General features: G+C 39.8%; 2 protein-coding genes across 4 annotated transcripts in view; both read right to left on the reverse strand.

The window, feature by feature from the left end:
* Nucleotides 1–587: 587 nt before the first annotated feature.
* On the reverse strand, nt 588–5480 carry LOC311251108 (uncharacterized protein). 3 transcript variants are annotated; one of them, XM_084343407.1, is made up of 4 exons: nt 4997–5480; nt 2245–2296; nt 1512–1596; nt 588–1415 (listed from the first exon to the last, which is right to left on the reverse strand). In XM_084343407.1, the coding sequence occupies exons 1-4, from the start codon at nt 5312–5314 to the stop codon at nt 1097–1099; spliced, it is 774 nt and encodes a 257-aa protein (XP_084199533.1). In that variant the 5' UTR covers nt 5315–5480; the 3' UTR covers nt 588–1096. The 3 variants fall into 3 exon arrangements, with proteins under 3 accessions (XP_084199533.1, XP_084199532.1, XP_084199531.1); XM_084343406.1 differs by lacking the exon at nt 4997–5480 and adding an exon at nt 2843–3263 and having other exon boundaries at nt 2245–2293; XM_084343405.1 differs by lacking the exon at nt 4997–5480 and adding an exon at nt 2843–3262.
* Nucleotides 5481–11046: 5566 nt separating this feature from the next.
* LOC311263829 (E3 ubiquitin-protein ligase SMURF2) overlaps nt 11047–13436 on the reverse strand; it is a 67216-nt gene continuing 64826 nt past the window's right edge. Inside the window, exon 20 of the mRNA XM_084364157.1 lies at nt 11047–13384. Within this exon, the coding sequence (XP_084220283.1) occupies nt 13285–13384 (100 nt within the window). The 3' untranslated portion in view covers nt 11047–13284. The remainder of the gene's footprint in view (nt 13385–13436) is intronic.

Raw genomic sequence — 13436 nt, forward strand, 5'->3', positions numbered from 1 at the left:
CAAGCCATTGAAAACAATGGGTTTCAGAGCTCTGACCAGAATAAGCTGCTAATAAAGAAAGAAATGAATCCCTCAAATAGACATATACCCAAATTTAGCCTGTATAATATCCGAAGGCTTATACTGCTGGATCAGTTGGTATATCGATGCCCAAAGGCATATATGATGGATCACCACTGTATCACAATAAGCCAGAAGAAAAACATTAAACTGTAAAACTACCAGGTGATAGAAAATATCCCATATAATATCCTTTTTTTAATTGTCCTTTTAACATCTTTCTGTTTATCGGATTGTACACTGCACATGGCAGGAGTCTGCAAATAGCATGTCATGGTGAAAGTAGTTGGTTAGCTCCCCAAGAGGTCAGGGGGTGTGCAGCCTGGTGCCCACAGCTGCTCCTCCTTGTTCCATTAATCCCTGCAATATTTCAGATTGATCAGCTGTCCGAAATGCAGAAGATCACTGTTGTCTTGTTTTGTAGACACATCGCTGATAGATGACAGCAGTGAATCTAAGTGTTACGCTTACTGACAAATGCATTGCATTTCTTGTTAATTCTTCATGATAAAAATGCTACTCATGAGTCGTCAGTTAAATACATTTAATGTAAAGCTGAGCAGTAGTAAATGCTTAAAAGACATTTATTTAAATAAAAATATACAGAGATTGTCACTTTAACAACCAAGGATATAAGGGTATTAACCTCAACAATAATGCGTCCTGCTTGGACGAAAGTGGGATAAGCATACTAAAGTGAAATACTAAGTGCTTGTGACTGTTAAACAATTCCTCCCAGTTTACTTAAGGTCCTGATACACCAGGACAACAGTCGGCTGTCAGTCACATCATGGCCATCACTGAGCGTCTGTGGCCCCTCCGTTTGCTGTGTGTCTGCACTGTTGGCACCAGCTGGCAGCTTTTTGTCCGACTGAGTAAGTAGACTCAGGGGCGATTCTTCTTTAAAGAATTGTTTGTCATCATTAAGCATATCCAGCTGCCTAATAATGCTCCACTTTAAGGCACATCTGACACTGGTTCTGTGACCAAATTCAGATTCATGTAAGCCAGAGTTAACACTGGGCTCCTCAAGTCTCTAATGGGTCGTGTAACTCTGAGACTGAAGATCGCCAATCTTATTTAGCTGCGATGACTGAGCCTTGGCATTTAGACACACCTTCTCCTTTGGCTGATGTTTCCTCTTGGGCGCTGGGTGTGCTTTATTAATTTTCATGTTTAGAGCTTCAGGCTGGCTGGCCCACTTGCGTTGATAATGGCAGAAGTAGCAGCTCTGGTAGACTATGAAGTAAGGACCTCGATTGTGTTTGGTACAGCGGCACTTTCTGTCGCACATCGGGCAGTTCTTCATCAGCTGCAGGATGGCCTCCTCGTCAACAATGTGCTGCAGAGGTGCTCTGTTACAGGACAGGAGAGGTATGACACAGGTTATATGGAGCCGGCAAGAAGTGGAAACTTAAATCTCACCATGGATACAAATGTTAAAGACTTACTTCTCCATTGTTGCAGTTGACGTCTCAGGTGTATTATAAGTGGACTCAAACAAACTGTCTTCACCAGGCTGGACAACATCAGAAACTTAAGGGAAGAAAAATTGTTTTCAAGCTGGATTCACGAACTGCATTATTTATATCATAGTAAAAATAGCAAAGATGGAGACTTTGAGCAATCCCAATTGATGCCAGTTAAAAGTTCAAGACAAAACCGTATTAACTGTGGCAGATTTGTGTCACTTGACATATCCTTTTTATTCAAAAAGGAAATGTAGTCATTATCTACTCTCCCCCATTTTGATGGGAAGTTGGGTGAAGTTCTGTTAACAAAACATTTCTGGAGCTTTACAGCAAAACAGAATGGCAGCATTCTCCTAAAAAAGTGGGGTAGATGGGGGCTTTCCTTCCAGTTGTTTCTTTGTTTTTTACCTTTCCCATCTACTTGTTTATGAGAATGCTGCAACACTATTTTGTTGGCAGCTCCAGAATTTTGTTCTAGACCACCCAACTTTAGTACAAATGAAATTTCATTTTTGGGTGAACTTATCCTTTAACAACGTGGTTTACTGATCATCAGTGTTGCATCAACAATGTCCCAAACGGACACCATAGCAGTCATCTTTACACACGACCATCGCACACAGATATGGCTACTTGTAACACATATGTCATTAATGAATGCCACGTGCACCTGTAAACTTAACTTGATAGTGAAAATCATTCACTGACTCACCTGTGTCTCCGATCTGGCCTGGTGGTCTGTCCGTTTCCAAGGTGTCCTGCTGCTGTAAAGTAACACACAACACAGACACACTCTTAACAGCTGATGGCAGACATGAGTTTAAGTATTTAGTATGACTAAAATAAACTATCCAACCAATCTACTCCATGTTCCTCAGGACAGACATTACACACCCAGAGTGTAATCCTGTGTCATCATCTGCCTACACAGTTTTAACACTTTGTGCCAGCCAAGCTAGCAGCTAACATTAGCTAGCCAGCACTGTCATAGAGAAAGCAACTGCCAAATTAATGGTAATACATCACCGCCTCATCAATCCGACTGAATGATGCATCTACTGTCACCTCCTGAATATCAGGATTTCCATGTCCTATAACACAACATCACGTTTTTACTTCATATCACTTGCTGACACCCCGTTTGTTTATCCTCAGTGACTTAAAACCACAATCTCTATACCACATGAGCAAAAAAAGTCCACAAGCTCACAAAGGTAACGTTAAAACTCACACACATAAGGAGCTTTAACACTGAAAAATAGTATCGCGGATTGTCATTTATGACAACACACGACAAGGCACCACTGTACCTTTAATCCAACGTGTCTCCGCTTTGCTTGAGCAGAAGCCCCTGGTTTCTCTCCGTCTAAGTTAACAGACGGGACGGCAGTGTTTTTTAATCTCTTCCCATACACGTAACCCTCGGCTTTGTCCAAAACATTGCGTTCGTGGTCCTCCGCTTTGAAATGGAGACTACAAACTCGGAGGTTGTGTAGAGTTTCCATGGCGCTGCTCTCCCCATATTTAGGATTATTCACTGCCCTCAGCCACTGCCTGCAACGCTCTGGGTCCTTTAATGGCAGCCGGTAATAGCTCACTCCAGCACCCCGTTTCCACTTCACTGCCTTGCACTTGGGAACGATGCAGGCCGACACCATTGCGACGAAAATGTTATAAGTGAACTTTTACTTTCTCCAGGAAGCTCAGTCTTCTTCTTTTCGTTTCATGGGTGATTGCAGTAAATGACTTTGTAGGTGCATACTGCCACCTGCAGCCTCCTGTTATATAACCTATATGAAGCTTAGAGGCCTCCTTCTATTTTTAAAGCCAGTTTGCAACCAAACATTTGCATAGCCGACTATGACTGGATTGCAAAAAGTCTTAATTCTCCTATCTAACCAAAAAAACTGCACCAATAAACCCATTCTCTGGTAAACTAGCCGATTCAATCCAGATTCTGAGAGGGCCTGAAAGCCTCTCAGCAGTCTGGCCTGCACGTCCTTTCCAGTAATTCACACAAGATTGCAGCATTAACCATTTCTATTCTCTCAGACTTACTTTCTGCCTCAGCAGCAGTTAATCCATGAATGTATTACTGAACTGGACACAGTGGTGAATACAGCTCAGCCTTGCTTCCAATTTTGCCCAGTGGCCACTCATGGTATTGCAAATAATGAAAGAATACAAATTCATATTATTGCAAATATTGTAAACATATATTGTAAAAATTCCCTGAGACCCAAAAAGCATTTTCACCTACGCCACCATTAGGAAAGCGACACCTTTCAAACTGTTTGCAGCTCACCTCAGACTGCAAACAAGGTCAATTATGACTCTATCATGAACTTTTGCTTCATTGAAGTTTTGTATTTGTATTGTTTTTGCGAACTTTTCTTGAGCTAAAAAAAAATACATTTTAAAACTCTGTGATGTAGTCACAATGTAAAGTTGAAGGGCCGAGCAGAAGAAACACTGCTATGCATATTCAGTGGGCCAGATGAGCTGTTACTACCCGATCTACGTAGCTGCCCAGTCTAAGTAGCACACCTGGATGTAACATTTACAACCTAGATACAGCTTCAGAGGCGGCACCCCGTTCATTCCTATGAAAGCTGCTCAGTGGCAGATTAATCGAAAAAAGCTAGACCTCCCAGGTTTAAAATTACCCGGATCATCCGCACTGTGGAAGCTTTGTGTTGATATCTATTCAGGTTTTTACCCTTTTCACCATTTTATTGTCTAAATATGTAATGTCAAAATACCACTCTGAGCTCCCAGTTCGGACAGTTAGCAGCATGGCTACTGAGCTAACAACAGCTACAGTTAGCAGCTACTCTGGTGATGTGCTGCCCCCTACTTGTTTGGAGTATGAATTTGAGAGGTGGCCAATACTTACATATTGCACCTTTTAAATGCCTTTTTTACTGTGAGCCAAATATTTCCACTTCAGTGGCATTTAGTACACACCACTTTCCAGTTTTATTCCTATCTATATTGTAAAGCGAGATTTGGAGTTATATAACATTTTATTCCTAAAGACGTGGGTTATGATGGATGCTGACATTTGACTCTAGTATGTATTGAAATTTGCCTTTATCCAGTGTTCAGATTTATGTTCTATACAAGTTAGTGCATTTCACATTAGATAATGCATCTCTGGCATATTTAGAAATAAAATGTAAGAAAACGTGTCATTAAAATATCTTATTGTAAGTAATCTTGGTGATACAGTCTAAAATGTTATCCGTGCACCTGTAGTGTCTTCCCTTAAAACGTAAACAACCAAAGAAAAAAACAAAATGGCTCCACACAGCTAGTCCGGCGACTACACAGGCCCCGAGATCCCACCCTGGTGTGTAAAGACATTATTTACAGTTTGTTCAAATGAAATCTTCACTGTAGCCACGAGGATTAAAGCGACAGCGCGCGAGTGGGTGCACGAGCTGGAACTCGCGAGCACTCACCTCAGCCTGCTGTAGTGATGCGGTCGGCACAGCTGTCGGCTTCAGTAGAAGTAGCTCTGTTTTCCTCCCGTGCATTTTTGGACGGTAGTCCTCCGGTGAAAAGTGCTCGCTACACACCCGCACTGCACGGAGGGATTTGAGGAAGGGGTTGAGATCCAGGCGGAGAGCGATGAGCCACAGCCAGAGCCTCTCTGGGTCATGTAGCGGGAGTCTGTGGAAAGTCACCGGGAGGCCGACGTCCTGCGACGAAGAGCGCACGCGACATCTCACACGCTTCTCTCTGTTGAAGCATCCAGGGAAAGAGCACACTCGGACCATGGTGGTGTGTGTGTGTGTGTGTGTTTGTCTGTGTGTTGTGTGAGTGTGTGTCGGCGCTACAGGACTAAGCCTCGACGTGTTGGTCTGCCGAAAATGTAACGCGAAGCTTCTCTGTACAGTTCTGTCTCCTGAGTGGGCGTGGTCGACTCTCCCCCAAAATCTGTGGACTCAAGTCATTGTGATTGGACTCGAGTCGAGTCAGCACAACTTCACAAAATAAAAAGTTAAAGACTCAGCCCGTGGCTTTACTTGAGACATGATGACTTGTATGTGCTCATTTTATGTTTTCTGTTTAGTTTAGTTTCTTTTTTTGTCCGTCAGTATTTCACTGTTTAAATTGATGCTGAGGAAATACTTTTCATTGAGAAGACATTCAGACACAGTCGCTTTAAAATTATTTATTTATTATTATATTTCTTTCACTGCACAGTTGCTTCTTTCAAACTCACCATCCTACATCTTCAATCCAGCTCCCTCCACTCTGCTGTGGGCACCCACCATGTAACCATGTATATGGACGACAGCTTTGCCACCTACATTTATAGTAAATCTTGAATCTCTGGTCAAGACCATCCGAGAAGAGCAGTCTCAGTTGGCCCCAACAGCCCCTTTCCTTCTCTCACCCCTCTACTACCGACGGCCTTGTTGGAGCGCACCCATCTTCAAACTCTGCTTTTATTTTGATAAACTGAGGCATCAATACATCGTTCTCTGATACTTAGCCACTGAATGATCAATTTTTAATCATGGTATGTGCGTTGAGTGTAACATCACTATCAAGCAGCAGGCAGAGAACACGCAGAAGCTTTAATTTTTCATAGCAACTTTTTACATGTCAATTTTACTGTAACTAACCTTTGTTTTCAACTGTGGCATCTGTTGTATTAAGCTACTACTGAAACCAAGGCGTCTTCAAATTACTTGAATTTTTCCTGAGAAGGCACATGACAATTCAGATATCAGGAAGATATTCCTGTTTTTGTCGCACACAATATTATTTATTGTCACAAGCCAAAGAAAAAATACTATATGGATGTAGTCTAATTATACAAGTAATGTTCTGGTTTGTATCCCCTCTCAGTATGAGCTCCTCCTTGTGCTCCTGGAGAAGCTGCCCACCTTCAAATCTCCCCACATGCGCTGGGTCGGATGAAGCAGGCAGACTCAACAAACAGTTATCCATTTTTTACAACCACTATGGAAATCACCATGGTCTTCATCCGGCAGGTTAGTCCATTTACAGCTGCTCTGACAGAAACAGCAAGTCTGGTAAACCACCATCTTTAGTCCTTGGGCTTGTTTTATAACTGTACATTGTCTGTTGGAGGAGGATGCACTCTTCATCAACAACGAAATCTGACGAGCTGAGGGAGTTAGAAAAGATGCATGAATAGCCAAGTTCTTGTTACTTCACTTTTCCTGTAAACACCCATTTGTAAACAAATTGTTCCGGCTGTGCGATATCAGCCAAGAAAGTTCTACTGGTGCCGCTTGAAAACAAATGGATGCTATTTCCAAACAATGGAAATAGCATTCATAATGTGCAGAGAACGTTATGGATGAGGATTAATTTTACTGTGGTTGGGCTGAGTCAGATATTCAGCAGTATTTATCCGAGCCAGAGTATACGGCCAAAGACATGCAGCTGAGACCGCATTAGCTGTGCAAGAGGGAGGGACCGACAAGGACCAGGCAAGCCTATCTGCTCTGTTGCTGGCTGCAAGAACCAATTAATTCAAAAGTTTTCCCACCATCTGAGGATGTTGAGACCAAGTGGATTAACTTTATTTTGGATAGAAATGTCCCCACAACAACTGGAAAACTACTGAATTGTTCGTGTGTGTTTACTACTACTACCACTTCAGTCACACTACAGCTACAAATGACATAAAAAGTGCAGCAAATTGTAAAACTGAAGTGGAATGTCTGAAGCTGAAATGTTGAAAGACATCAACAGAGGTGGAAGCAGGACTACAGAGACGACTTGGCTCACTGATGAACTCTTTTACAGCTTAAATCTTTTGTCGGTGCAATGATAACCGCCACTAACATTCACTTTTATTACAAACAAAACAGTTTGGTTTAATGTCGGGCTCCAATCAGCTAGTATTATAACTTCAATGTGATAGCAGACGTACAAACAGAGCTTTGTTTTCAGCAACTCAACTTTATAGTCTGAGTTTGTAGTCCTACATGCATTTTTTTACTATTCAAGTGAAAGTGCTGTCATGTGTTTCAGCTAGAAATGTCTGCATGGGTAGACAGTCATCAACCCGAAGGGTCGCATGACCGTATCTTCTGAGCTTTGGAGCTGGAGCTGAAGAATAAAGAAAATGTACTTCTACCTATACGCATGTGTATTTCAGCAGGTTGTGAAATTAACTTGTTATATTGTCATTCATCATTATTGTATAATTTAAAATGACTTAAAACTTATATTTACACTCAGGCCCTCTCACCAGGTTTCAGTTGAAGAACTTCTTACAGTTGGCCATTGAGGTTTATTCCATGGCTGAAGATAACTACAGTCATAACACATGGCCGTTAGCTTGCCGGTTCATTCATATGGACAAATACAATAACATATACAGTATGGAAACACACGGAAGGAGACTGACAACTCGCTTCTACACTACACTAACATTAGCGTAACACTAGTTCACTTTCTATTCCATTGTGATGAGCCGTTATATAATGTAACTCCAGATTCTTTGTCTATCGCCACAGCCCTCTGAGGCTACTGCTAGTGGGTTTATCCCTTATGCACCCACACATCACTGAAAAACTTAAATCCATTCCCACCTGCAGGATAAGCCCCACTCAGTTTCACCATGACCAGACAATTGGCTCCCAAAAAACAGCCTTTTCATTAGCTATTCACAGCGCCAGTGAGGATTAATAATTAAATGGCAGTGTTATTTAGAGCAATACATTAAGATGATTAAATGGAATTGGAAAAGGAAAAGTCAGGATGTCAGCATATCATATGAGAGGAGTATCCCTTTAAAAAGGCTCTGTGGATCTTCTGTGTTTTGCAGGAAGCCGGTCGTTAGTTTATGTTAGCGGACACCATTTATAAACTAACTGTTGCTCTCTTTTAGCTGAGCAGAGAGATGATTCACTCAAGAACGTGCATAAAGTCACATCCTTTGAACTGTCTCGGAAAATCTGAGTCCTTCACGAAGAAATCAACAGTCCAGCAGCATTAAACAACTTAGACAAATAGTCAAAAGGCTTGTAGACAACTGAGAGAGACGGGGAAGGTCTCGTTTTTTACATCACGTTACAATCGGCTCACATATGGTCAATAAAATAGTTATTAACACATGTCAATTGCTACGAATTGTTACATAGAGCCCCTTTAATAAAAAAAATTTAAAAAACTTCTTCATGGTTTTCTTTAGATGTTTAGCACAGACTGAAGTTAAATATATAAACCCAAACATGATGTGATGAAGCTGGCTAATGGAGCACAGTTTGTGGACAACATTAGAGAATATCAGTGGTTTAAAGATTTGTAACATCAAAATGTTGACTTTCCCACAGAATAGCATGACTTATTTTGGCAAACAACAACTAAAAGATGGATATATGAAATAGATCAAATATTTTTTGGAATGAGGCCACATAAATTCAATTTTAAGATCATTTAATTACCTTTATGGCCTAATATTTATAAATTTAAGACATTTTAAGACTTTAAGGACCTACAAACACCGCACTTTAAGAATGAGATGATATACTATTAAATTTACTATTAATGTATAAGTCATTTAATTGATTAGTTGATTGTTTGGGTATAAATGGGGTAGAAGTACAACATTTATCTCTTAACTGTACTGGAGTAGAAGAAGAAAGTCACATAAAAAGGTACTGCTCCTGTGCTTAAATGCAATCACAGCATGTCCTTTCAAAGACCGAGTTTGATGACATTGTGAGAAAGCACGTGATCATAAGAGTTGCTTACTTGTCAAGTAGAATACATGCGAGATCGGCGTCTTTCTGTAGTCCTAGCCTGACATGTAACATTGTATGCACCTAACAAGTCACGTACGCATCGAGGAGAAGAAAAGCCAGCTCCGAGTCAGTATCTGTATGGGGATGTCTTTATGTATTTGATACATAAAGACATCCCCATACAGATACTGTATTCCACCATAATGATATCAGAGTGACTACTGTACTTTTAACCTCACCATCATTGTTACTACGTACTTAATGCAAATAAAAGCTATTACAACCTTTTAAAATGTGTTCAAATGTGCAGACAACAGTAACTAGTGTCTGACACCCCATTTACTATGCAGTGTTTTAAAAAGTACACAAAAGTTCAGATATTGTGTCAAAATGTTACTTTGTCTCTGATGCAGCATGTTATCTGAAGAGTTACTAGTAACTAAAGTTATCATATAAATGTAGTGGAGTAAAAAGTACAATAATTGCCTCCAAAATGTAGTATACACTGGCAGAAAATACGTAAATGTACTTAGTTACAATACATTGTTGCCACTATGTAATGTATCAGAAAACATTTTTCAAATTTTATTTTGCTGATTACACTTCTGTATTCACAGAACCTTTAGGCTACTTGTAATATAAAATATTTTAAAATATATTAGTGCTTAAAAATGTAACTATTTCCTCTGGCAGTTTCATATTAATGATAAGCTTGGTAGACTCGAGTTCATTTCCAATTTCAGTAATGAATAATTCAGAAAACATGAAGGAATATTTAGTTTACCAAATAAAAATGGTGAACTGTCCAACGTTTTCCCCCTTTTCCTTCAAACTTTTATCAGTAAAAAAGACAGTAACACACACATTTCTATAAAACATAATGCTGTGAGGTCCAAACAGCATAGTTTTATTGCTCAGCTTTCTGCAAGGGTACAAGAAGTGTATTACTTTGCTTCTTTATTTGTCCTTATGTACAGGTGTCAGTTACAAGCTCACAGAGCAGCTGATGTGAAAAACTATGAACACATATACTGTAATAATAAATACAAAAACAGATAGGAAATCAAAAGAAATAAAACATGGTGCAGTTAAAAAAGAAGTTTTTTTTCTGTTTTGTACTGAGTTCAATCAAAAGTCATTGACGCACACGCACACACGCACATAAACTTGTAAATGTAAAAGTGTGGGGAGAGAAACATTACAAAGCTTGTGGTTTTAAACCAATTAAACCATCATCAATTTGACCCCTGGCTCTCAATCAATTCAATTAGATTCATCATATCAGGAGACAAAAATCTCCTTTATATCACAGACGTTCTAAGCTTGAAAAAAAAAAAAAAAAGAACAATAACCTGTAAAATTGTCGAGGATGTCGGACCAATTTGGCTGCTTAAGCGGGGAGAAGTGTGATTTCCCCTCGTCTGGAAGCACTTAACCCAAACAACTTTTGCACTGAAGACTGAACCAGCCAGAAAACTTGGTGCCAACAAAAAGTAGCAAAGAGCAGAAGTGGACTGTGTGCACTGGACAAACATACATGTGTGCATATCAAGAACATGTGTGTGTATATATTTATATATATGTTATCTACATTTAAAAAAAATCAGTCCATTAACTATTTGGTAAATAGAAGGAAGTGTCTGATTATAACTTGGAGCCCAAGTATGCATAACGTGTGCAAAAAAACTTGTAATGCATCTATTTTCCTGCCTCTGAGTCACGTTATTAAAGGTAAAAATCAAATAAATTCTCTGTAACTGTACAAAGACGACAACTTCAATGTGATCCGTTTTGTTTTATCTGATGATGACCACAAAATTAAAATAAAAACTCAAGCTTTCCGAGTACCAGCTAACAAACTGTTCATGGTTACAAATAAATGCAGGCAGCATACATAAAAAAAGAACATTTAACTGATTTTTTCCAAGTCAAAAACATTTTCTAAGAATAATAATTATGCAAATAAATAGGCTTTATTTCTTGAGCATCCATTCATGCAGAGGGTTTTCTTTGGATGGAGGTGGTCCTCACTGTTGCCTCGCTGGTTTTCTTTAGCAACTTTTCATTTTGATTGACCATTTTCAGTGTGTAGCACCCAGGAGTTCAGCAGCAGTCAACCCCGAACATTTGCACTTCTGAGGATTTGAGGCATCAACCAGCATTCAGACCTCCAGAGAAGCAAATATGGCCATTCATGTTCTCCTATGAAGGTACTTGTGTGTTAATACTTGAAAGTGATCAACCAAAAGAAAACTGCTTTTTTTTTTTACAGTCTATCATGGGTTTAAAAACAGGGCATCTGAAATATAGTTTCCATTAAAACCAGTTTTACCCCTCCTCACACACTAGCCTAATAAATGTAAAATTAAAAAAAAACAAATAACAAAAAAAACAAAGGACAACTTCACCTGAGAATGCAAAGAGGTCTGTGACAGACACCAACATGCTTGCATTTGAATTGAACAGAAAGAAGAAGCAACAATATACAAAATAGCTATGTATTTGTACATATATACTCAAAAATTACAGGAGTATAGATACTTTTTACTCTGTATATTTCTAATGTAGTCGTATAGCAAATGAAACATGATATATTTTTAATCTAATGTGAAGAAAGCACTCCAGCCATCACTGCTCAGTTTGTAAAGTGCTCAAAAGTGACAAGATGGAGAGAAAGAAAAACGTCTGCCTTTTTAAACTGATGATGTCACTGAAAACTTTTTTTTTTTTCTCTAAATCAAGCCTGGTCCCATGGACAGCTGTGCCCTTTTCACATATAATCTGATAGGAAGTGTGCCGGGTTAGGTGAAATAAAAAAAAATTCAAAAACGTGCACACTTTTTAACTGCTGGAGGCAAATCTGTCAACGAGAGAAAATGAACCAAGCTCAAATAGTGAGGTTCAATCAGCTCTGCATCTTAAAACACAGGACACTGTGCTAGTAGAGGTGACGGGGAATTAATCTACAACATGTCTACCTTCCTCACATACAGGTGCACAATTTTATACACATGCAGAAACACACAGACACACACACACGTTTACAAGAGCTGTGGTCACACTGCAGTGATTGAAGGGAAAAATAAGATTCTTCTCATCCAGAGTCCGTCCCTCATCTTCAAACGACCCACCACAAGCTCGACTCCACAAACGCCACAAAACATCAGACCCACATCCAGGTCAGTCTGCACGAGTTCCATTTCAAAATCAGATATTCACAATTGAAATTACACGGTTTTACAGTTACTTAATGACTGCTAGGAAGCAATGAAACTAACCGCGGAGGATTGTTGTAAAAACTCAAGATTTTCTAAACGGGAACACATAGCATTTTGGAATGAAACCCTTCAAATATCGACGTATTACACACTGAGGTAGGATGGATTTGTGGCGCTCCTACAAGACGAAGCACACCAACTCTGCAGCCATGAGGACTGGAAGGTGTATTGTTTGAGGTTAAGATTGCTACTAAGGGCAAGATATGGCTACCTGCAGTGTAAAAGCTTCAGTAGCATGACAAGGATCATTTCAATCAGTTTAAATTACAAAACAAAACAGTGACTCACTGTTCTCAAATGTCTAGGGAGAGTTTTTTTCATTTTTTTTTAAAGAAACACTTTTGAAAGAAGTTGATCTGGAAGTTGATAAGCTGCATTCTGATTTGATTGGATTTTAGGCAGGTTCTGTTTCTGAATGCAAACTCACAATGCTGCAGCTCTCTTTGCTCTCCTTATTTCACACAAACTACACCAAAAAAAACAATCAACATAAAAATGAATAGAAAATCGATAACAGGATGACTCTCTAGCAGCTGTTCAGACAGATTTCGATAAGGGAAGAATGTGGAGAGCGGTGAGAGAAGAGGAAGACTGCAGGCTGGTCGAAGGCCTGTATCAGGCTCTGAGTGAGCCTGTCGGCACGTCGCAGTCACAATAATAGTCAAGAGTCAATAATCAAGAGTCCTGCACACAGTTACACATGTTCACACACAAACACACTCTCCGACGTGTCTCTCATTCCACTGCGAAGCCGCAGGTCTCCTCGATCGCTGTCAGCAGCTTGTCGTAGAGCTTGTCGTAGCTCTCGTAGGGCGGAATGTCAATCCGATTGAAGCTGAAGGGGAGACAAAGAGCTCACATGAGTAAAGATATAATATGGTTTTCCA

This window comes from Pagrus pagrus (assembly GCF_965226575.1).
Source record: "Pagrus pagrus genome assembly, chromosome: 2".
In the NCBI taxonomy this organism is placed as follows: Eukaryota; Metazoa; Chordata; class Actinopteri; order Spariformes; family Sparidae; genus Pagrus; species Pagrus pagrus.

What these genes read in the sequence shown, in the direction of transcription:
- LOC311251108 (XM_084343405.1), bottom strand. Translation starts at nt 3,190, where the DNA reads ATGGTGTCGGCCTGCATCGTTCCCAAGTGCAAGGCAGTGAAGTGGAAA. An exon ending in AGGCCAGATCGGAGACACAG is followed by an intron (nt 1,597 to 2,244) that starts GTGAGTCAGTGA and finishes TCTTCCCTTAAG; the next exon opens with TTTCTGATGTTGTCCAGCCT. An exon ending in TCAACTGCAACAATGGAGAA is followed by an intron (nt 1,416 to 1,511) that starts GTAAGTCTTTAA and finishes GTCCTGTAACAG; the next exon opens with AGCACCTCTGCAGCACATTG.